Genomic DNA, 26326 nt, shown 5'->3' on the forward strand with positions numbered 1-26326 from the left:
GAGAAAGCGCATATTGGTACAGAAAAAAAAAGAATAGAAAAAAAAAATATTACATTTTATATTACGTTAACTTTTTACTTTAGGTGAGAACTAAAGTCAAGAGCTTTGACAAAATGTCCCGAATAGAAGATTTAATGGCTGGAATTTTTATGATTTCTACGACGTCAAGAGGCATCCATTTGGTAGATAAAAACTAGGAAATTGGTAGATAAAAATCTGAAGTTTCAAACAGAAAATTTGCTATCTGAAGTAGCATTGGAGGAAAAAAAAAATCAAGCTGAATTTTGCAAACGATACCAATGGAAATCTAGTTTCATGAATTTTTAATCCATTCAAAGAATATAGCCGCAATACTAAAATTGAATAAACAAAGGTGCTGAAAGAAATAAAGGTTTCCGAGTTCATATCTGGAATATGCAATACGAATTTTGTCAAAACAAATATTTTATGAATCTTATACAAAAATTCTTTACGAACACAATTAAAACTAATAACTAAAACAAATATTCTGAAAATATGATAAAAATATTGACAGAAGAAACAAGAATATTGACAGAAGCCAATTGACTGAATACTATTGTCACATTCTTCCATAATATTTTCAAATAATTAACCCACAAATAAACTTATTTTAAAAAAAAATTTTAAAAAAAGCCCTGTTTTAACAGGAACGAATAACATACGCAATAAAAACATACCTTGACGACACTTTTTGGGGCCATGGCTTGAGCTATCTCCATGCTGAAATGGTCGATGATCTCAGAGCATTGCGTTGAGATGGAATCGGCCTTAAGAGACAGCACAGGAGGAAGACAGCTGCTGAACGAGGGCAACTGGTAGTTCCGCGCAGCTGGGCTACAAGAGGCTGCCGGGCGGCCATTTTCCATAATGCTGTGAGACACATATCATACATTAATATCCAAAAGTGGAGACCAAAATTACTTTAACGATCTCGCGCAGAAACAATTGTAATACTTTTGTAAAAAATAGTTAAGAACAGACCATCTCAAAAGGGGGGAAAAAGAGGGGACTAATTTTGTTAATAGAAAATCAAAACCTTCGAGATTCAATGCATTGCCTTCAAAAGAAATTGAAATCTCCGATTCTTATCAGAAATTCCCACATTACCTAAACACAAAGAAGCTTTGTGTAATTATGGTTTCTAACCTAAATAATGGAACACGTATTTAATTCGCAGTCTTGGTCCATCTGATATCCAATTTGTTTCTACGTCTTTCACAAACGCCAAATAAGCTTCAAGATGTTTGTCCAGTAGAAAGTAATTAGACATTCAAATTAGCAGTCATGACCGACAGTACAAAACATGAAAAAATAATAAGGTAGATTGTAAAGCATAGTTCTAAGCAAACGTAACAAAGAATCTAATATACTGCTAAAACTGATACTCCACATCATCATTCCAACAACAGCACTTGAAAAACAATCATTAGACATATGGAACCCATGAGCTGGTCTCTTTCTATCATATTCGAACTCTGCCATTTGCGTACTGAGAAACAAAAGCCAAAATACAGCAGTGAAAGTAACTTTTTTTCAAACATTAGAAGTTCAATTTAGGTATTGCTGATCTCACAGTAACGTAATTCCCTGTACTTCAATAGCATCACAGAAAGCTTTGGAGATTTGTTACCTTAAAACCCATCCGCTGCTAAGTCCGTAGTTTGTGAATTTGAATATGCTTTGTGATGCCATATATAATACCAACAGTAATTTGCGGATTATTGCTATTGTGTTGCTGTGGACATTAATACCAAATGCCTTTCACCCACCCACAATTCTCATCCAGAATATTCTCCATTATCTTAGATATTTAAGATTATCTGTAATTGTTCAGCATTGTTGCAAAATATAACCCGTGAACATTATTCGTGTTATTTCAGAGATACTGGAGTGCCGACGCGTGCATCCACGATCAAGTATTCTTGATTACTCATGCAAAGTATTCTTCTTGTTTGATTTTACACTAATCATAGGAATAATTACGACTTGTTAAAATGAGAATGCCTTCAATGGTTAATTTCTGGCAGCTACAGCAGTAAGTCATTGACAAACTGGTACATATTAATGAGAGGAGAATCTCTAATATTTTGATCACTATTTTCATATAGACTAAAAAATTATAGAATTTGAATTTATTAACCGATACTTCCTCCTGTTTTGTAGTGCAAGGCATAATTTTTGGCTAAGTAAACAAAGTTTTTGAGGTAAACAAGGAACCAATTTTTTATTCATACAGTTTTCATGGTCAAAATTGGGAAGTTTTAATAGATAGCTTATTTGTCCAAATTTAATTACGAATTATGGTTATAGTTGTATTCGTTTTCCACTTTATATATATATGTAAGCATATAATTTTTAAAAGCAGAAGGCAGGTTCGAAGACATTGAAGAGATTTTCGATTTCTTGACTTCGTTTTATTTCATCCCAGCAATATGTACAAGCAAGAGCGAAGAACACACACAACATAGAACAACTCAAAGCGAAAAATGAAGGCAACTGGACATTTTATACCTGGTCTCTTATAACATAAGATTTCTGACACGTGTCGATTACGATTGTAATTTCTCACAAGTGGCGACCTTGATAAGAGAAACAGAGGGATCCCTTCACTCGGCACATGGAACCGCTGACGCAGTCATTTTTACAAAGCTTCAGTTGAATTAATTAGAAAGAAAAAGTGGAATAGGATCAGGAAATAAGAGAATATTTTAGAATGACTTTGACGTGGTCTGAATTAGGATAAAAAATTAGGAAATTAATTAGGATTAAATTAAATTTTAAAATATCAATATATATATTAAATGTCTGTTTGTTTAAACCTTATACAATTTAACACCGACGAGATGGAATCAAAGGAAATTTGGCACACAAGTTTCTTAGCACCTTAAAAAAATTAACTATGTCATTAAAAATGTTTTAACATCTACCCACCTCCATAAAAAAATAAAATGATTTTCCATTTTTCAGCTATAACTTCGGAACATACAACGTTTTTTAAACAAATGTGAAAATAATTTTGAGACGAAAGTCAAAGCTATGGTAATACTGCACAGTTTTTCTCGCAAATTTAACAACCGAAGTTAATCTTCCCTGTAGCATAATGCTTTTAACGGGACAGAATTTTTTTCAAAGTTCTCATCGTGAAATAGATATAATATATCAAATATTCCAATATCAAAGCAGATATCGGCAGAGTCTAATTAATCCCAATATAGGGGGTTTAAGCAAAGAAAATTTTACCCTTTCTTTTTCATTTTCTCAATGTCCAGAATCTTTATTAATTGTAATTTAACTTCTATATAAACAGTTTTTAAATAACAAATATCGAAATAGCAAAACATTTGACTGAGGGTCAATTTCAAGATAGAGATTCCATTAACTCGTGTTTAATTTTTTTTTTTTAATTTTTAAAAGAAATTTTAAACAAAACGGTAAAAAAAAATAGAGCTTTTAACTAAATACCCTTAATACAATGCTTGTTAGAGTTACGGAAATATAAATAAGGCACGCTACTCTATAAACGAATTTTAAAACCTTAAAAAAATTTAGGAATAATGCTTCGAAATCTAAGCGGTTCTTGATTTATATAAACTCAAGCACTTAACATCTGTAAATTAAATGAAACATAAAATTAATAAACTCTGAAAATACCCCCCCCCCTTCGAAAAAAAAACCATCGAGGCACTGAGGGAGTTGTCTATTTTACCTAGTTAATAATCTAGCCGTAGATGCCAGGGCAAATATTAAAAAGTTTGATATTCATAGCAAAGTTCATTTCTGAGTTCTAAATTCAAAATTATAAAACTGAATGAGGTATAAATATTTCCATTGGAGGCCTTTAAAAAGGAAGTAGATTATTTAAAAGCTATGTGTTGTCCATAAGATCTCCAACACAATGTACAAACCAATCATTACGTAATTTATGAACCAATTATTTATTTAAAGCATAAATTATTTAATTATTTGTCGCGCAAAAGAAAACAAGAAGTTGTTTCATGTGAAGAATGATTGTTGGAACAAAGAAAAAAAAATGCAAAAGATGAATTTTTCCCAATTTCGCCGATGCTAATATTTTTGAGGCTTCTGTAGATTAAAAAATGATTGCATAAACATCAAAAAATGATTGCATAATTATTCATCTAATTCAATATTTTAAAAAAGCAGTTCTTCTAAAAGGAAAGAAATATACACATGTATTAAAATTTTTCAGAACGTATTCCTCATTTTGCATTTATGTACGAACACATTAGAATTCTAGTGAGTGCTGATATTAAATATATTTTTACTTTTTCATAAATATTATTATTTAAACTAGGCAGGTTTCCACAACAGATTTGATATGGGAAAACTTTAACTTTTTCTATAAATATTTCTTAAGTACTTCAAATTTTGATCACAAATGTTGAAGAATAAGCAGGTCTTAAACCAAACTGATTTCAACAATGAACAAAATAAATAATATTTTGTCAGCAAAAAAAAAACATGAAGATACCAAGCAATAAAAGGCATATAAATTGGTTATGATTTAAAAATGAATTTTTGAATATTATTATTGAAAGAGAAAAAAAAAAGTAACTCAGAGACTGAACCAAACAAAGTCAGTTAATTATATCTAATAATTATTTTGATAAATCCCAAGCATAATGGCACATATTTCTACAGCAACCAAAGTGAAACATTGAATTGATGTGAATTTCAAAAAAAGGGGACAGGGGAGTTCATACTGTATTGTTGAAAAGCGTGTGAACAGAACCAATTAAATGTTGGAATTCTATGTCAGAGTGAACAGGAAAAGATATGGCAACCAGCGGTTAGATTATATATGCATACGATTTAACCTATTTCTTTCTTAGAACTGTTTATGAAAGCTAATCTCAAGTGGACAGTAAGATAGCAAGCAAGAGCTTTAAATATAAATTGTGAAAATAGTATAGACTTAAATATTATAAAACACGCCCATTTCTTCATCCAAAATTGTGTGAAACCTATAGAAGGTAGCACATCATAAACAATATATATTCTGTGTTCAATTTTAACAAAAGATAAACTAACTCTTATGAATATGTACATATAAATCAACCAAACAGAATCATGTAGTTACAAACTTTTTAAAGTATAAAGAAATCTTGTTTTCATAAAGATTATCTCAAGAGACTATCTGACAATTTGGAAAATTCAATGAGAAAGAATTTAATATTTTTACAACCACTTAGAGGGAATGTCAAATTATAAGAGTAGAAGCAAGCAGAGCTTCAAAATATATTTCTTCATTACTGTAACACATTGGCCCCTTTCTCAAAAAAAGTTTTTTTTTTTTTTTTTTTTTTTTAGTTTTCTAATAGTTGTTATTATTAGAAAGCATATTAAAACTTCAATAATTTTCAAGAGTTAAATAAAAAGTATTTATTATGTGCTAAAATAAATTAAATTGCAAGATTATAAATGTCAACAGCAGGCTCATAAAATATTTGTCCCTTTTCTTGGTTCTAATCTGCAATCTAAGATGTACTTAGTTTTCTTTACAGATAATGGCACTACTTTATGGATATTATAACATTAAATCAGAAGTACTTCCTACATGCAAATATTAAAGACAGAATGATTTTTAAAATAATCCAAAAATTTTTTACAAGATCATGTATGAAGATAGAGAACACAATAATTAAATACCGATTTGGAATTCGCTCATTCACAATCTGTGATTTTTATAGTACAGCTACTGAGACAGAAATATCATTCACCCCCACCCCCCGCATTCATGAATAATTTTTTCATTGAAATAAAACAATACTCCATGTAATACAAACATAATTAACTAAATTAAATTTTAGTGCAATATAAATGGAATTATTTTTTTTTTTAATTTCTACTTACATTGAACTTTTATAGAATTGCAAAGGATTTCATATTCAAATAGAAGTAACAAGAAGAGAATAATAAATGATTTAATCTATGCTAATGCCATATGATTAAAACTTTTATTATATAATAATGATGATATGATTATTATAAGATATGAATTTTCTGTCAAAGTTAACAAAAGATATAAAAAAATACATTTTTGAAAGAATGGAAGAGGTGTTATGGATATGAAAACCAAAGAACAAGCTGTCCCTATTTAGAGTGAAATAATAATATTCTTTCTAATATTAATTCCCTTGAAATATATGTAAGTATTTGATTTTTCCACTCTTCTAAGAAAAATACTTTAATAATTTATTTTTGTTTTTCTAATATTATTATGATTTCAAACAATTTTTTAAGTTAGATTTTATTTTGAGCATGATTTAATTTGAAAATATCTTCAGGTCTCCAGCATTTTCTAAGGTTATTTCTTTCCGCTCTTCTATTAATATCAATGTACACAACAAGAATTAGCTACATAATGGATCATGAAAATAAAAGCTGTTTGCGAACACAATAATAAACTACTAATGAAGGGGGGAAAATTATTTCTTAATAATTTGAATATATAATTTTATTATCATATTAGTATAAAGAAAATTTAAAGCATATGAAAATATTATCAAATTAACCATCTTTGATAACCAATTGGTTCACTACAATTAAAATTTTCAAATATTATTACAAAATAAATTACACAATTCTATTCATTGTACTATGCGTCTCCCTAATTTTTTGTCATCTCACTTAAAATGTGAAATTTCATTTAAAAAAATGGGAACTATTAACTTTAAATCAATACAGAAACTAATTTTTTTTTATATTTGAAATGTAAAGAAAAACAAAATCATTGAAGTCCTATGAGTGCTATAGATTTTTTTTTTTTTTTTTTTTTTTTTTTAATGATTTATGTAACAACACAGAGAACTTTTCAATATCAATTTCCTTTATTCAACTGAAAATTTAATGTACTAAAATAAGAAAACAATTTTCAAATGATAATATATTTTTAAACATTTAATTATATTACATTAAAGCATAAAAATGCTTAAAAATGGACACACTCTAAAAAATTTTTCACCATTGCTTATTTATGAAATTAAATTTTAATTCTAAGTGCAATAAGTTTCACAAAGCAAGTTAAAATCATATTTTATATAGAAACCTACTCATCAAAGAAAAATAAGTCATACCTTCAACATCAGCAATAGAAAAAAAAAAGCCAAGATGAAACATTAGTTAATAACAATGAAAACAATTTGATTCACAACAAAGACAATATTGTAAAATATGTTTCAAAATATCTTTAAAAGTTAATTAAATATAGACTAAGGAATTTTACAATAACCAAAAAGGTATCATTAGAAAGATAATTTGTTGATGGTGCAAAAACCATTTTTGTGTTATAATATTTTCAGAAGTTATCGTGAAATGCCAACAATTCAGTTAATTTTTATTTATTTAAAACTTCAAATAAATCACACCAAAGTGTAAATTCTAACTTTTCCAATTATATATATGTGAAATTTAATAACTCTACATCAAATGATCTGGACTGTAGAACTCCTTCGTTTTTATTAGTAGTAGAGCTTTATAGACCAATTTAATCTAAATGTTAAAAGAAATTATTCAACAAATAATATCAAAGGGTGACAGTTTTATGAGTATGCCTGTTTGAGAGGAACAATTAGGTAAATCTCATCTTTGGATAAAGCACCTCGCAAAAGTTTATATACTTAATGATTTTGATTTACAAAAATAGTTTATAGTTTTCTCAAATTATTTCATTATAATTCCGATGTGATTTTCAAAAGTAAAATTTTATTTACTCCTTAATTAAAAATAGTGCAGCCAACTTTTAAAACCGAAAAAAATGTATTTCTGACATTTACTATAAAATACTTAAAAATAGCACTATTAGAATAATTTTAAACTTCAATTAATTTTATTATTTTAAGGATTAAATACTGAAAATATTAACTTTAGATAATAATCAACATTGTCCTGTGATAAAAATTTAAGATAATGCTCAATTTGATTTTCTAAATTAAAATTTACTGCTCTGAATGCAAAATAAATAATACTTTTATAATGTTCGGCGAGCAGGCTATGTTTTAAAAAAATGTGCATCAGAGGAAGATTATTAAATAGTAAAGCAGGTTTATACATTATTTGGAAACATAATTGTATAATATATATTATTTCTGCATTATTTGAAAAATAACTAATATTGTATATAAAGTAACTAGCAGAAAAGTCTACAAAGGAAAAATCTGTTTCCTACATTACAGAACCATAAAACTGTGTACAAAATTTGGTTCATTCAAAATAAAAATCGTAGATTTGCATTTGGTTCAAAAACAACTTGATTGCTTCACAAATATTCTACATCACAACTAAAATTAAAAATGAATGTATATGTGTATTGATGCACAATAAATTTGATACATACTGTGCACTTTCAGAAGCGATTTTTTTTTGTTGTTGTTGAGGGAGAAGGAGTTTTAATTTATTATCAAGCTGAATTTTGTTGTGCAATAATATTTTTGAAAGTTATTACAAAAATAAATTTTACGCTATTTAAAATTTTAAAAAAAATTGTCTTTTTAATGATGCCAATCTATGCATAAATTTTTTCCCTGAATATTAGTTTTTACCCCCTAATTTCTAACAATAGATTACAGTGCTGTCTATTGCTATTTTAGTTTATTTGATATTCAATTGCATGATTTTCTCCCCATGATTTTCTCCCATCATTGAAAATAGAAAGATTCTACTTAATTTCTGAGTAATTTGCAGTCTGAATAAAAAAGTGAAGTTACAATGCTGCAAAATTCCTAAGATAGACGAGTTGGACATTTACATTTTTAATAGCACTATGATGATACGGGATTGGTCTCCATTAGGAAGATGAACAGAACTGAAATAAGACAATTAAAATAGAATGTCTCTGATGTATGACAGTTTGATAGAATATTTGCATGAAATTATATCCAAATAATTTAAATAAAATTAAATATAACTAATATCACCAGCTTATTACCAAATGTGAATTTTAAATAAGGAGCATTATATTAAATTTAGTTACATTTCTAAAATTATATTAGAATGACATAATACTTTCCAACAAATCCAAGAGATGGAATGCAACTATTTCCATTTTATAAACTCAGTGTTTAAGTGTCGTTGAAAAGTTTATTAAATTCAGTGACATTAAAATAGATATATCCATTTTAAGAAACAGAAATTTCTGCACCTTTGCACATATACCAATTGACTTTGATTTCACTATGATAAATGTGAGAGGAAAGACAGGAGAGAAAATATTTACTTCTTACTAAAACAATGCTAAAAAAAAGGGGGGGGGTTTTTTTCGCCTTTTCATTTATTGCAAATTTGGTATTTTTTCAAAATATTATAAATTATTTTTCTAAAAATAAAAATTTTTAACTCTGAAAAGTAAACCATCAAAAAGTGAAAAGCAAGATTATCAGAGATGAACAGAATAGTAAAAAGGTTTCCTGAAGCAAACCATAACGAGTAGCAGAATATTCAAAAGAATTAGATATGAATCTTCAAAAATTCACCTGCAATTTAAAATGAAACACCAAAGGACAATATGCAACAATGTGCCAATGCAAATCTTTAAATTCATTATTTTGGATTTTGCAAAATAAACTTTCCAAAAAATTGTGAGGGGCTTTCCATAATGAAAGGGCATTATAATTTCAGATATATATATAAGACAAACCAATTTATAAATATTTTTAAAATAAAGGAATTCTCTCCAGATGTATTGATTTGTTCAATATGTCTGTCAAATTAGTAGCTATATATCAAAATATAAATTAATAATTGACTCATTGAAAATCTAAAACAAACATTTCAAAAATGGCCGAAGATATTAGAAGCAGCTACTAATACAAATAAGTGCTAAATTCAAATAAATATATAATAAATATCATTTCGAATGATGGCTTTATATTAATATATATCAGACAATTTTAAGCCAAATAAATTCTATAGGGGAAAAATGAGAAAATTAACTTTTGGAAATGTAATTGATGTTTGAATGCTTGTTAAAAATATCAGAGAATTTATAATTCATACAAAATTTCGAATCATAAAATATCAGAAACTTGGGATCTTTATACGAAATATTATCATTATTAAAAAAAAAAATCTAATTCAGAACAAAATAATAATCGTTGCTTGCATTTCGAAAGAGTAAAACAAGTCTTAACAGTAGTATTTAACGAAAAATTTGAAGTTAATTCTTCCTTTTAAATCAAAACAATTATTTATAAAGAGTACATTAATCATCACTAGCAATTATTTATATTCGTTAATTAAAACCATAAATACATACTGATAGGGATATCACACAAAGTCCTAAATCAAGTATACTTCTTAAAAAAATCATTAACTAACACTGCGAGTAAACATAGTTCATACCAAAGAAGACAGAGATAACTACTTATTTACTAATACTTGATATCAGCATTCCGAAAGTACATTCGGCAAACGACGCATTTCTTCAGTTCAATTCGCACCATTCGGAAAAAACCGAATGCCATTAGCATATATCCAGGGAAATGATAAATTACATTTCAAAAATGTAATAAAATACATTTTTACATTACAAGACATTAATTTTTTTGTTCAAACTTACGTTATTATGTAGTATTTTTCTCGATTTTTTGTTATAAAAGCAATATTGATTTTTTTTTTTCTGTTGATAACATTTTCAGATCAATTTTCTGTTCTAAAAGGAAGAAAAAAACTTGCACATATTTAAAATGTCTTCATTTTTTAAAAATCATAATTATTATAACAAAGATGTTCTCACTATTTTATCAGTACCACAATATCAAAACTATTAAGCAATCTAAGTTGTGAATTTCTCTTGGAAATTTTTTATCGAAGAAAAACTGTAGTCTTTATCACTATCATTCGAGAATGAATGCTGAAATTTTTCTTCTAATTTTTCCTTGAAAAATTGTAATTTTCAAATTCCAAATATTCCAATCCGTAAGATCAGACTTGATTATTTGTAGTCGGCGCTGAAGGTTGAAATCATAATTATACAACATTTTATTGGTTGGAATATTTCCAAACATCCTGAAATTCGTGATTGGTTAGTACTACGAGCGTTGAGTGATTATATTTTTGTGTGAGTTACTAGCTTCATGTTTAAAATGTATCATATGGCTATTTGAATTAAAGATTTTAAGAATCGATTGCTTTTGAGGTAAGTAAATGTCCTGTTGTATTCATCCAGACTTTTTAAAAGATACAAATGAATGAAACAATCAATTTTGTAGCAACTTTTTCGTTTCGTTAGCATGTTGTTTTCATTCTTATATGACTTATTTAATAAAAAATTATCCTGTAGTTTGTATGCTTTTTGGCATTCTTAAGTTTGCATTTACAAATTATGCAACTCTAAAATTATCAAAGTTATTTAAAAATATAAATTCTGTTGATAATATATTTTTTTGGAAAGCCAGCGTCTTTAACGAAAAATGTTATTGAAGTTGAAAGTTCGTTCCAGCAAATTTGGGACGATTGTTGTACATTTAATTAAAAAGAATAATTTGTAATCCTTTTTATTGTATTTTTGATGAAGCAATTCATGCTTGATGATAAATGTTAATATAAATAAACATGTTCGTTGACCCAAACATTTCTTATTTCAGTAATTGTAAAATAGGCGAAATAAATCATTAGAAAAGGAAAACGTGGATTTTTATTCTTTTAATATTCTTATATAACATTTTATTTATTGTAATAATAATGTGTCATATCATTTTATTTGCTTTTTAAAATTAATTTCGTTATTTACGATGCTCGTTGTCATTACTATGAATCAAAAGTTTTCAATTGTGAAAATGATTTTTGTCTTTTATTAATCTTAAAATATGCAGTACATTTTCCGAGTTTTATGCTAATTTTTAAAAATATGATTAGTATTTTAAAAAAGTTAAATAATTATAGAATTAGAAAATAATAATGCAAATGCTATCAGATATCAAGAATTATTATGTTTTTAATGAAATCATTTGAGTATGAATTATAAAACCAAAAATTGTTTTATACTTGAAGTATACAAAAATCATTGTGCCTGTTGAATGCCAAAATTATCATTCAAAACACATCTGATGTAAAAATTAAACATTAAATTCTTTGTTCTGTAAATAAAAATCTTTTTATGTTTTAAAGCTGGATAAAATATTTTTAGTTTATTTACTATAATAATTGTACAGATTTTCTAATTTTCAATTTGTGATACATGGATGTTGGGAAAATGCGGCAAGTCAAAAAATAGCTCATTTGTCACCTTACCATTTAGTAGCAATAAAAAAAATATAATAATATTTAAAGTAAATGTAATACGTAACTGAGATTATTGATTAAAACAAACTTTAACAGGAGCAATAAAATTGAAAATAATATTTTTTTTAATTTAGCTGTATTAATATTATTCTCTTAAAATTAAAAAAAAATGTCATTTTTTGGAATATTTTACTTAAAATGAATTTTAGAGATATTTATATGCAGATAGAGACTGAAATAGACTTGATCTATCAATTCTATTCATTATACATACTAGTTATTAAAAACTTGCACATTTCTATCAAATTTTACCATCACCCTCCCTGCAAGCATTAAGAATTTTTTTAGGGTTTTTTTTCAAAAAATATATTTATTTTTACAGAAATGCTAGACCATAAAAAATATCTTTTTTGTTGTTAAATACATCTTACATATAATTAAAAAAAAATCATTAAGCTAAATGTTTGTTCTTACAAGAAATTGTAATTCTTACTTTAATACATATTTATTTCAAGTTCCATCATCATTCACATGAATTCCAAATGATAGTTATACAAAATACATTGTTTGCAGAACTTTAAAAAAATTATTATTAAAATAATGGGAGATTCATTTATAGTTTCCTCTTTTTATCTGTTTGCTCATAAATTAGTAAATTACCATCATAATTGTAGAATTTAGCATCAAAGCTAAAATAGTTTAGGGGAAAAGATTATAAATATTCTTAATCTGTATAAGGGGGACCTTAAATCAAGTTATCCTTAAAATATCAATTCTGATTTTTAATTAGGATCAAAATTAAATTTTGAGATTGATGATGGAATGTCAATTATAAAGGTTTTTGTTATCTTTTGCATAGTCACTATTGTAGTGCTATTTTCATTGATACTTAATAAAAAATAAAATTATTAAAAAAAATGAAAACATTTTGTTAAAATATTATAAATAGATTTATTTAATTTTTCTTTGCTTATCATTAATCAGTACTTCATTTTTGTTTTTCTACTTATGTGAAAACTACTTATATTATTCTGTGAACATTAATTCATTTTTTCCCTAATAGATGAGAGGTAGAATTTTTGCTGTTAAAATCCAGTTCATGAGTTAAAAAAACATGTTAAAGAAATTCTGTCATGCAGCTTGTTCATGATGAGTTTTGTTGAATCATTTCAAGATTTTGTCAATAGTTTTATTCCAAAAAAATTTATTTTAATCATATACTTTCTTGAAGAAAATTAAAAAATGTATATAATGGATATTTGATATTTCATTATTAATTGCATGCTATTGGCAAATATAATTAACAAACATGAAATTTCTAGCAGTTTTTATCTTTTTGCAATTAATGTTCAAGCATCTGAATTTTAGAAGACAGTGTTGTTTTTCATAGTAATTAATATAAACATTGCTTGATTATTTTAAAAATTTGCATAGATGAATGATATAAGTACATTCTTAACTTTTACATTTGTCATTTTTTTAAAAAAAATTCAGCTTAAGAATTTTTTTATTATTATTTCAAAGGTAAATATAAAATCCTTTAGAAAGTGCTTGATTTGTATTGGATAATTATTATGACAATCTCATTTCTTAAAATTATTATTTTTGCATGTTTATTTTTAAATTCTGATGGGAAATTTAGTTTAATATATTTTTCTGATAAAAGAATTACTTGCAATTAACAAAACACTTATTTTAATCAATATACATGTCTTGTCTTCCCTATTACATTTTTTTTAAATAAATAATATGTTGTCCTAGGTAAAAACACTGCAAACTTTAATCTAAAAATGATATATGGACTAGTTCTGCTACTGTACGGTTAAGATTTCAACCTACCATTCTCTAATTAATTAATCATTGATGTAATCAGCTGATTATTTTACTCTTGATTGCCATTGAGAAAAACAAGAATAAGAACTCTGAAGATGGTATTTGAAAATTACAGGTTTTCTCTTGAAATTACATGAAAGCACTATCTTGTTTCTTTGTGAAATCTCGCATATAACAGGATTTTTTCCCCTCTATTCCTTAATCTAAAAGTTAATTAACATACCTTCAATTATATTCTTATTTATTTCTGTTTATTATGTTTTTCCTAATTACATTTAGTTTCAAATAATGCTCTGTTTTCCTGAATTTTTTATTCAATTTAATGAACTATTAATATTTATATCTAAAAATTAAAAATATCAAGGTAATGTTTGCAAAGCTTAAAATCATTAACAATTAAGAAATAAAAAAAAACATTGCGAGATGTTAAAAGATAATGTTTTAAGACAAAATATTTATTTGTATTCTGTAAATACCCATCCACCCACCCTTTAAATCTTCAGATTAGTTAAATTTTCCTGTGCATTTTTGTTCAAACAAGTTTACAGTTAAGAAAGAGAAAAGGAAAAGAATTTAAATTATTTTTATTGGTAAATTGTGGATTTAAATTCTCAGTATAAAATAGTTACCCTTAAGAAGTATTCCTGTCTGATTGAAAAGCCATACTTATTATTTTTACTAACACCTATTTAAAATATTAAATTTAATACAATTTTTTTTTTTTTTTTTTGAGTTGGAAATTAACATGCAAGTTTCTTATTATATATTGCAAATTCTTCTGTAGTAAATCGTGGAATTTACTGTAAACATATGACATTTACTGTAAAATTTAAATCTGCACTTTGTTTTTAAAATATTATTTCTGTTTCTGAATTTTAGTCTTGCTACTAAAATTAAACATTGTGTTTTGAAATATTCTCCTATTTTCAGTAAACACATGTCCTTATTTGGATTTATCTCCTTAACTAACTTAGTTATTCTTATGTGAAAACTTCTTGCAAAAGTTCAGATGTTGTATGGATGATCTTGGTCCTTGAAGCAAGTTGTTGATAGGCTTCCTCTTCAAACAATTATTTATAAAATCAGAAAATTTTATTACAAAAATGTAGCATTTTTATAAATACTTGAACAAGGATTTAAAACTAGGCTAATTTTTTTTTCATAAATCTAACATTTTCAATAATTAATACAGTATTTATTTGTAAAAACATACTAAAGAATGCTATTCAATGTATGTATTCAAATAAATTGCATTATAAAAATCATTTACTAAAAATTAGGAAATTTTATGGAGTTGTGATATTTTTTCAAATTATTTATACTAATACTCTCAAATTGAAAACAGCTTATGTTTTAAAACTTTGATTTGAGTTTGAATATATAATCAAAATTATACTTGGAATCATTTCATCTAAAGGAAAAACTAAGTGAATCTATTAATCCTGCAATTCAATTTTTTTTTCTTTATTATTTCTTTACAAAAAAAAGCATGCATTTCAAATGCTACAGAAAACTGAATGATAATGATAAATATATATATTTGCTTAACTATTACCTAGAATCATATTTATTTATTTCAATGCCACAATATAAAAAATAAAGATCATTTACTACATATGCTTACTTAATAGTGATCAATATTTGCATTAAATATTCTTAAAAGGTACATAGGGGTGTAGAAATGTTTTATTTTAAGGTATTTGGATATTTTAAGATAATTTTCTTAAAATTTTATTCTTCCTTTTCAATATTGTTTATTTATTAATTTTGAATTTTATATTGAACTACCTTAGAAAGGATTTATTTCAACTGAAGCTCTGTAAGTTTGAAATATTTTTAAAAAAAATCAGAGTACAAAAATTCAAACATGAGAGCATACAAGATAATATATTAATATTTTTGTTTAACCTTAATGATAATTTGAAATTGTATATTTATATATATTAAGTTATAATATTCATCTCCTTTGATGGGATATTTTTTTTTCGAATGTGTATTTATTTTAGAAGCATTTTTAGAAAGGGTTCCATATTCAGTGTTTTTTCAGATCAGTATATCTTTTGCTATTTGCAAGATGATTAATACTAATTTTAAACATTATATTCACATAATTATGAATAAAATTTATGCAACTTGAAAGTCTGTATATATCATCAAAATCTTCCAAAATTTTATTTTAAAAAACGAAAGATTTTTAAACATGCAATTTGTAAATTGTCATTTTTTAATCTATGAGGTTAAATTTGGCATTAGTATTGATTTTGTTCCGAATTAAAATGAATAAAAATTGAATTTTATCACCCTGTCTCTTTCCACTAACATACTTCATAAATTATACACTTAAATAAGATTTAATATCGAATATCTCCTTTTAATTCATCGATTAATAGGCAATTAGAAAAAAAAATAGTTTCTCCAAAATAGGGTGTTTTTTTTTTATCCCAACCACATTCTGCCATAATAATAGTTTATATTATTTCCGTGATACTGCATAACAAATTGAAACAACATTTATATTCCATTTAAATTCCAGAATTTCATCACTTCAATTGCTGTGATAGGTAGTTAGGCGAAAATCTTGGCTTTTATTGCAATGCTGGAAAATTACGTGATGGGCTTTCTGTAAAACACTGGTAATATCAAAAAATTTACTCATTTCTTTAGGGTTTGGTGAAAGCATATAAGATTTAAATAAGAAAAGCATTAAAAATGAAGAATACAAATCCGATTTTCAGCCCCACTTCCATTTTTCTCTGGATAAGTCGCACAAATATTACCTGTGACACGTTGTTAGGGTATCGAAGGCTTTCGTGAACCCTGTCATTTTCCCGTTAGGAGAATCTGCGGAGCACTTTCTTGCAAGCTGATCGGAGGAGGAAAAATTGGTGAGTGCGCATGTGTGAAATGGAACATCCTTGTTCGCTTTATTTGAATAGAAACAGAGCGAAAATCTCTATCTGGAACAATGTGCATTTCCGATACCCAACCCAAAAGTTATAATTAAATTTCGCAAACAAAATTTCTGTGATGAATAAAATTTTTAAGAATTTGTTTTTCGTAAATAATTTTTGATTTAAAAGGAATTTAGTGCATCAAATCAAACGATTTGAAATGGTACACAACATTTTATAATCATACTTTTTTTTTCAAAAAGAGACAAAACAAACAGTTTTTTTTAAATTTTTACCTTGATTTTATTCTAATGTAAAACATTCAAATGCTTAGTTTATTGTAAAAAAATGTTACTTTTTAAAGTAATAATTATCTACATCTTTCGGATAATTTCATACGTGCTTAAATACAAAGTGCAAAATCCTTAGATTTTATCAATTAAAATCACCTTTATTTAATAAATGTGATTTTTAAATTGTCTTGATAAAGTAAAGTTTATAGTTTTATGTATAGATTCATTTTGCATTTACTGTTAGTAGGCTTTATTTTTCCATTTTTTTAAGAAGTTTTCGAACATAATTCTGGAAACTTTTTTTTTTTGTCAAAAATTATTGTAAATATTGCTAAAATTTCTTCTCATAAAAATTCCAGAAACAAATTAGAGAAATTTAGGAATAATAGTTAAGAAATAATTTTATTGAATCCTGCACCACTTCTCGTAGAAGTATTTTAGTTAGTAAACTTTATACATATGCAAAATTAATTTCATATTGATATAGTTTCAGCTTGCGTTTACTCAAGTTTGCCATAATAGAATTGTTGGTAATACAGCTGATGTATTATTTATATTAAAGCTATTTTTCTTTCATATTCGTCTATACAAACTTCAATTATTATTCTATTTTCGAACTTTTCAGGTTATTTATAGTATTCTGTTAACTGCTGCACCTCCTATCGCTTGCGTTTGTTTTGTTATCTTTAGGACAACAAACGACTTTTTTTCTTCTTCGTTCTGATGTTTAGGCGTGCGCAATGATCCAACCATTCCTTGCTCGATCCTCTCTTCTTCCTTACCAGACGATTGGCTGTTCGTTTAGTGTACTAGATCGGACCTGACCCACTCGCAGTAGAGGGGGACAGTATTGTGGAAGGAAATCTCGTACCTGCCAGACTTCCACATCACAACAAATCGACATTTTACAATTTTTAATTGCAATTTATATGATCTCGAATAATTTTAGTTTGTAATCTGTTCTTCATCTTACTTTGCCGTTGTTGCTATCGTTTTCTATCAATAATGTAAGTTCCAAGAGAGCTTTGCGTAGCCGTATTGAGGACGATTCCATTGGTAAACTACCCGATGTTTTTGCGTTTTCAGTGCGGCCATGTTTCGACATAAACGTGGTGTCTGATGCTGCTCTTTGCGACTAGTGTGCCGTCTTTTTAAAGTAAGTTATTTTCTTTTCTGTCGTTTCATATCTGAAGTGAATCTGTTCCATGGATTTAATGTTTGACCATGTCAGTGTTTACGTTCCGAAGTCATAAAGTGCCGTCTTGTTTTTTTTTTTTTCTTCTAACATCAATGTCAATTTATATGTTGGTTGTGTTCGTTTCTAAGATTTTTTTCCTGGCAATAGGTTGTAATTCAGCTTTCTAAAATTTAATTACCAAATTGTTTTACAGTTTACGTCATTAAATTTTTAGTACTAGTTAAAATATTAGTTATTTTGTTTTTTTGATGAATTTATTTTTATCCTTCTGTTTTTCTTTTAAAAGGTTGTTGGTATTCCAGATGACGATTTTAAATGATTTATGAAATATAAGATGTTAAGAATTTTACAATGAACTTTTGGGTATTGAAGGCAGTAATCGCGAATAGCGTCTGGTGTGATATTTTCAGTAATGCTCTTTTTCCCAAAAGTTGAATAAATGTACTTTCAGCTTTTACAGTTGATACCGAAATATTTTCAAAATTTTTCTCTTGATTCATAAAGATTTATTGTTGGAAAATAAAAGAAGTTTTAGATTATTTACAATAGTTATTTGCTACTAAAGAGATTTTTGTTTATATTTATTGTATATAAACAAATTTTATATTGATGTCACTGATAAATTTGAATTCCTTGTGATAATATGAATTTCCAATATCCCTGCAGTTTCAGAAAAATGTCTATGAACATTAACATTATTCCTGTGGAATTTTCCCTTATAATAGAAATCTCAGTTTTGGATTAGAATCTGCATCTTTGAGATCAAATGTCTTATGTTTTATATACATTGTGCTTTCTAAGCTTGTAAAGCATTTGTTTTACTATTAAGATTTTTTTTTCGCAGTTTTTTTTATAATGTAATTCATGCAAATGTCTTTGCCTATAGTTATAAGTAATTCTCAATATATGATGTGACGTGTTTGGGATGGGGGGAAAAAGAGCAACTTCTTAAAATTATGAATTGGGCAAATCATAAATACTGAGAAGTCAAATAAGTATAATTAAACAATAAAATGAATAAATTTATACGAACAGGGCTTGATATTAAAAATATTGCAGAATCATTATACAAAAGGACATTGATCAATCTCAAAAGTTATTGTTCAGTGCCAAAAACTTTGAAATCTGTTTTCCTGTTGAAATGTAGCATGTCTTTTATTTTCAATAGATCATATAAAATTTGATAACTTTCCTTATACTAAACTGTTTCTTAAATAATTATTTAGATGAGGGAGGTGGGAAATCTGTGCATGTTTTCCAACAATCTTTTTTAATTGCTATTTGTTTGTAAAATCTCTGAATTAGTTATTGTATTTTTAATGAGTATTAATAGCATTAACTTAAAGTGGGGCTCATGTGATGGGAAACTGTTAAAGGTGAAGGTGGAGCATAGTGTTGCATGTTCTTATTTCTTTTCAGCTGTGAAACAATTCTCTTAAAGTGTTATATCATGAAAATTTAAAAGAATGTCATTTTATTTTCAATTTTAAATGTTTCATTAGTGATGATCCACCTGTAGGATACAGTGGCTGTTGTTTCTTATAAAAGAATTACTCTTTTTAAATTAGACTAGAATTTAAATATGTAATTTGTATTCTTTAAGTAGGTTAAAATAAAATACATTTGATAAATTTACATATAAATTAAAATGTGAGAGATAATAGACTGTTGCATCAACATTACAACTTATATACGTTCTCCAGGCACTAAATCCATCCTTCTTTTATTATTTTGAATGTTTAAATATACAAAACAAAAATATAGGTGGCTGAATATTAAAATAAAATTGCTTATAATGTAAAGAAATATTGTTAATGCCCCATAAAAAAAGATGTGCAAGTCTAAGAATCCACAAAGAAAATGTTTTTGAAAAAATTAGCTAGTTTATATGTTTAATTAAAGGTCCTTAAATGAAAAAATACAGAACTATTAAGAATAATAAAATTTAGCTTGTGAATCATGTGCTTGTATGTTAATTATACAAATTATATATGTAACAATGTGTCCTTTTAATTCTGTAATATTATATTCCAAATGATAAAACTTATAATGAAAAAAAAATTGACTATGTATTGATGATATGGATTATCCAATTTAACTCGATAGAAACTAAAGTATGCTAAAATATTATTCATTATAAAAATGAACCCTAATCGTGAATAAAGAAAATTTAATTACAAACTTAAAATTTAACATCTGGCAGTAGAGATATAAAAATGCAATAATGCAAATTCTTTGAAAAACCTATAGACTTTCTGAGAAACAAGATTGATAAGATGTTAAATAAATTAGAGCTGATATGTCATCTTTTTAAATTTAAATTCATTCTTATCTGTTCAAACTCTTAATATCTTATATTAAAATTTCCCTTAGATCATGTGTTACTTTTAATTTTATATAAGTAAGTAACCTAGTACAGATTAGAGTAATGCCATGTGCTATCAAGAGAGTTTAGTTTGAAATATAAGAGAAAAGGGATGTTTAAAATAATCTTTAAGAGTAAAAGGCCAAAAGAATAAATTACCTGTAAATATTATAACTATATAAATTTTAATCATTAGGAACTAATAATAATATTCTTAGTATTAAAATGTTACCGGGAAATACAATGTTAGTTTTACAATTTATAAATTTATGAAATTTGATTGCAACTTGTATAATCATTCAAATTTCTTCATAATGAAAATAGCTATTGAAATAACTTCCTTAGGGAGAAAGTTACCTATTTCTATGTCTGGGGTAAAGGAGAGTACTATATCTACTGCAATGGTTGTAGTTTTAATTTACCTACAAATAATGGATGTCTTAAGGGAAAATTCTGATTCCAATTGGAATCTATATTTTGCTTTCGAATATATACACTTGTTAAAGTATCATATTTGCTAGTTATTCTATGAATATTAGAAATTACATTATTATTTATATTGGCTTTCCAAGATGGCTTTATTCTGGATGCTAAATTTCTGTAAGTAAGAGATTCAAAGCTGATTTTTTAAAAAGAATTATTAATCTTGATTTTTTAATTATTATTCTTGTTATTAATATTATGGAGTGCTCTAGAAAATGATAGCTGTTCAGCTGCAAGAGCAATATATATATATATATATTTCTTATAAGTAGATACATTTTTATAAAAAATTATTAGAAAATCCTGACATATATATATATAGAAGTCAGGATTTTCTAATCATTTTTATAAAAATGTATCTACTTATAAGAAATATTGGTATATTATTAGTGGGGGGGGTAAATTTAAGCCATTAGAGGTAATCTAGGAATATAAATGGCTTTCTAGAAATATGAAGTTTTATCAATATAAGATTAAACAAAATCCTATATTGAAAATACTTCATATTTGTCAAAATTTTCTCTGGCTTTTTTTTCTTTCTTTTTAATAATAATAAAGGTTGCCATTTTAGGCATTGTATTGTGATTTCCAAGAATAATAAAATTGGGTATGCTTATGTTATTTGATAAAGTTCTGTATAAATGTTTAAAACTTTGCTGTATATGTTTCCAGTTTCTTCTGTCTGCCAGTGCATGCAAATGTGACCTGGGCAGCTCCATTTTTGAGTGAAAAGCTGACACGTAAGCCATGTTCCGAAGCCTAGATTACTTAAGTGTAAGACCACTTTCCATTGGTTATAAGTGGTGTTTTTATATTTGTGTAATTTGCTTTGTATTCAAAACTTGATATTATGTGAAAACTCTTTATTGAATCCCATTAGTTAAAAACTTTTCTTTAAAATGTACAAATCTTTTTTTATGGCTTAATGTATCAAATAAAACCAACTTAATGTGAAATGCAATTTCCCTTAGAATAAATATATGATGGTGGTTTAAGTTTTGATTGAAAAAATATGTATTAATCTTGTCTACCAGAATTGCAATAAAATATTGTTGGCTTTGGAATTGTCAAGAAAGTGTAACAAATCTTTTGTGTCTTTAATATGACTTGCATTATGTTGTTGCTGCAGGTTAGTTTCACAATTAAAGTTCTGTTCTGATATTCTTCTTCTAAATGCTATCTTTCTGAGAATGGAACTTATTATTTTTCTTTTAGAGGATAGTAGTTGCTACTTAAAATTGACATTGAAGTAATGTGAATGAAAATGTCAAAAATGAACTTACTTTAAAGAATTTATGAAGCCATGGAAAATTTTTGTTGCATGAATTTATCATTTTCGATGCACTTCAAAGCATGTTGGCTGCTGCCCTACTAATTCAAAAAGTAGTAATGAAATTGAATATGTACATTGTGTAGAATTGGTTTCTATTTCAATTCTTTTTGTTTAAAAAATATTGCATTTTAATGTCCTGAGATGAATATTCCTTCTATTAATTCTATAAATTAACAAATCTGCTGCAAAAGTAGATGTTGGCTCATGATATCCAAATTTAGAACAAAGGCATTTTGAAACAGTATGAAGATTGTATAAAAATCTGATTTATTTTGAATTTTTCTCTTTTTTTCATAGCATTTTCAGTTGTGTCTACATTTGTATATATTAACATTAATTGAATTCTATTTCAGTTGTGAATTTATCATTATCCTAATAATTTGATTATGCATTTATGACAATTACTCTTTTACTTTTATATATTTTTTATCAATAGTCATTTAATAAAATATCACTTGTAGTTACATCAGTTACTTGCTCCTTTGGCTTGTTATATAGATTCTTTCCTATTAGACTTGCTTATTTTGAGGAATATATATATATGTGTAAAAGGGCTATTCTCTGTCTCTCAAATTCATTTCGTGCCTCCTAGCCATATATTGTTTGTATACTGAAACACACTGCTGAAATGGTTTTGTATACCATGTAGTTCATTTGAGTTTGGTTGAATGTGACAGAAAATCTAATTTTCCCTGAAATTTTCTTTTTTAGAAATAGTCACTTTTGCAGCTACATTGCAAATAAGAGTTAATGTGTTAATACTTTTAAAAATTCTTAATTTTTGCATATATAATTGCTCTTGCATTTGATGCCTTCTGATATTTACCTGGTTATTGGATTGGGTTATATCTATTCTGTTGAAATTTTTATTCTCTGAATAATAGAGGGAAAATCTTACCATAAATTTAAACTAAATGTGAAAGAAAAATTTATTTTCTGGTTAATTTTTTTTCTTTGTATTACCTTTTTTTTTATGTATTTCAGAATTTAAATTTAAAAAAAAAAATCTTTGAATTGAAGGAATTTGCTTAATGCTGAATAAATTTACATAAGTGTAAGAAAAAACTTACTTTGTTTAAATAGTTTGTCTTATGTATTATTGCAAGATAGTTTAATTCGGGGAAATCCCCCTAGTGATTAATAACAATAAATAGGTGAATTTATCTTGCATTGATTAAAATTATAGTTAGCAGTCTTTTATTGAGTTAATATGGATTTAATCTTTTTAACAAAATATATTTATGAAAGAAAATTTTCTATCTGTGATAAGTTACAATATCAATTAGTATGATAATACCTGCAAAAAAGTCACTACAGCACTGCCTGCAGAGCTGTAATGACGCTTTTAAGTAAACTTTATTTTTATGCTTTGTGAAGGATTTTTTATAATAAAATGAAAGATTGTATTAGAGTTTGCATATGAATGAAAAAAGAAGTTAAATCTTTAAGAAATAGCTTACTTGCAACAGGTAAGAGCTTGATACTAAATATTTGTAAAAATTGTTGAAGTATTTATATCATTGTATTTTTCTTCTACTTATAATTTCATAATAAATTATTCTTCTAAGAAAATACTTGATTAAAGTTACATCTTTAAATGGGGGGGGGGGGGATTTTATCCTTTAACTTAAAAATCCTCTTATAATGAGAAATTTTAATACCTTCAGTTCTTTTTGCAAGCAATCTGACTAGGAATTGCTGAAAGTAAATTTTTTCATATGTTCTTCTTAGAGGAATTATTCTTTTTAATATCTTTAGTTTAAGATTTCATAATGTGAATCAGGGTAAGAAGAATAAAATAATAGCTCCAATTGCTTATTTTTAATAATAATAATATAAATTTTAATGTATGTGTATTGTTATTTTTAACTTGGTCTCTCCTTTTTGATCATTCATGATATTTTTTATTGAATATTTGTTTTGTTTGCAGGTGAATTATTTTGTGCGTAAGAAAAAATGCGACGGCACTTGGATGACCACCCTGGTCTGAATAGCAGTGGGGTATTTAACAGCAACAGTAATTCCCAGTCAACCTCTTCCAGCCCCCGGGACATTCCAGTAGCCACAACGCGGGCTGGTGACAAGCCTCTCTCCCGGCAGCCCCTGGCTCTTATTCAAGAGACTGTACACGCAGTTGGGGGATCTGGAAGCACAGAAATGCAAAGTGGCATTCAATTCTCTCTACCTTCTGGCTATCAGTAAGTATCCTATTATTACTTCTTGATTTTTAAAATGATTAATTGAAGATATGGTTTAGTTTGATTTTAGTAAATCCTCTGAGGGTAATAGAATTGGGAAAAATATTTTGTGTGAAGTTAATTTTTCTTTTGATTTCATTTAAAAAATTTTAATTTCACACAAAAAAATAAAAGTTAACATGGTTAGTTTAAAATGTCTTTTAATTCCAGGGCTCGAGTAGCAGCAGCCACCACATTGTCTCAGGGCAACTTGGGTCATAGTCAGCCTCCATCAACTGTTCATCATTCATTGTCAATACAAGCTCACGCCAATACACAGATTGTACATCCCATGCCATCAAACTCTCAAGTGAGTAATTGATTAGAAAATGCCTTAATTAGATTTGAAACAATATTTATCTATTTGAAGAAAATGATACATGAGTGGGTATAATTAAAGAACATCTATTTATTTGTCCTTTTTTATTTGGTCTCCTTTTTAGAATAATCAATTTGAAATAATGATTCCAGTAAGATAAAATATTATTCAGAAGAAGAAATGGGTTGTAAAGCATTACTGTAAATGATAAAGGAAAAGATGTAAAAATGTTAGATATGCTTTAATCTTTTTAATAAGTTTTTCAGCTTTTTTATTAAAACTATCATTGTCATTGTTAATGGGTAGTAAATGCATTTCTTGATTTTTGCCAATACTAAGAGTGGGGGGAAAGGGGGCTGTTATTCCACTGCTGTACACTCATTAGTCTAGAAAGTTTAACTAGCACTGAATAAATTTTAGTTGATTAGAGAAATACCCAAGTTAACAAAATCAAATATTAAATATTACTTTGATTAATCTGTAACAGTATGTTTTCTTATGATAATTAAAAGATCAATTTATTCTAACATTTTCTGACAGTATGTACCAAAAAAAGTATTGCATCTTTTAGTTGTTGCTCTTTATATTTGCAATCCCTTGTTCTTATATAAAAAGTACTTTTTTCTATATAATTGTCCAGAATTTTTTAATTTTGGTCCCATTATTTTAATAATACCTTATATGTTATTTTACTATTAATTGAATAAAAGATAAGTTTTTAAGCTGATAAGACAATGTGAAATATTTTAAAAAAATACTGAACCTCAACCAACCTTACAACACACACACACAAAAAAAAAATTATATAGTATTTGTTAAAATCCCAGAATGTATGTGTATACCTATTAGATCAACAGATATGAGAAATAAATAACAGAAGTTTTGAAGAGCTATTGCATCAGAAGTTACATTTGATTAATAACTCATATTCCTGTTAAAGCTAGTCAAAAAATGGAGTTTGGAATAATTATAAGACTTCCTCTCCCTTCCAGTTGTAGGCTTCTGAAATACATTTATACAGTTCAGACTTCTCTTTAATTTTAATTTAAATTATGGTTAAGTGGTATAGATAAGTCTCTTATTTTTACTTTATTGTATCTAAAGATTTGTTCA

General features: G+C 26.5%; 2 protein-coding genes across 8 annotated transcripts in view; one reads left to right on the forward strand and one right to left on the reverse strand.

Annotated features, from left to right (window-relative positions):
* LOC129981912 (regulator of G-protein signaling 9-binding protein-like) overlaps positions 1-10456 on the reverse strand; it is a 46855-nt gene extending 36399 nt beyond the window's left edge. The window contains exons 1-2 of one of the 2 annotated variants that reach the window (XM_056092968.1): positions 10381-10456; positions 699-891 (exon numbers count right to left, since the gene is read on the reverse strand). In XM_056092968.1, the coding sequence (XP_055948943.1) occupies positions 699-887 (189 nt within the window). In that variant the 5' untranslated portion in view covers positions 888-891; positions 10381-10456. Of the gene's footprint in view, positions 1-698; positions 892-10294 lie in introns of both variants that reach the window. The other variant, XM_056092967.1, reaches the window with a different exon arrangement.
* A 497-nt stretch (positions 10457-10953) lies between these two features.
* LOC129980859 (paired amphipathic helix protein Sin3b-like) overlaps positions 10954-26326 on the forward strand; it is a 36525-nt gene continuing 21152 nt past the window's right edge. The window contains exons 1-4 of one of the 6 annotated variants that reach the window (XM_056091295.1): positions 10954-11176; positions 21997-22098; positions 24588-24855; positions 25066-25204. In XM_056091295.1, coding sequence (XP_055947270.1) covers positions 24614-24855; positions 25066-25204 — 381 coding nt within the window. In that variant the 5' untranslated portion in view covers positions 10954-11176; positions 21997-22098; positions 24588-24613. Of the gene's footprint in view, positions 11177-18106; positions 18435-21996; positions 22099-24587; positions 24856-25065; positions 25205-26326 lie in introns of those variants that run through there. The other 5 variants (XM_056091297.1, XM_056091294.1, XM_056091296.1 and 2 more) reach the window with 5 other exon arrangements.

This window comes from Argiope bruennichi, chromosome 8 (genome assembly GCF_947563725.1).
Source record: "Argiope bruennichi chromosome 8, qqArgBrue1.1, whole genome shotgun sequence".
In the NCBI taxonomy this organism is placed as follows: domain Eukaryota; kingdom Metazoa; phylum Arthropoda; class Arachnida; order Araneae; family Araneidae; genus Argiope; species Argiope bruennichi.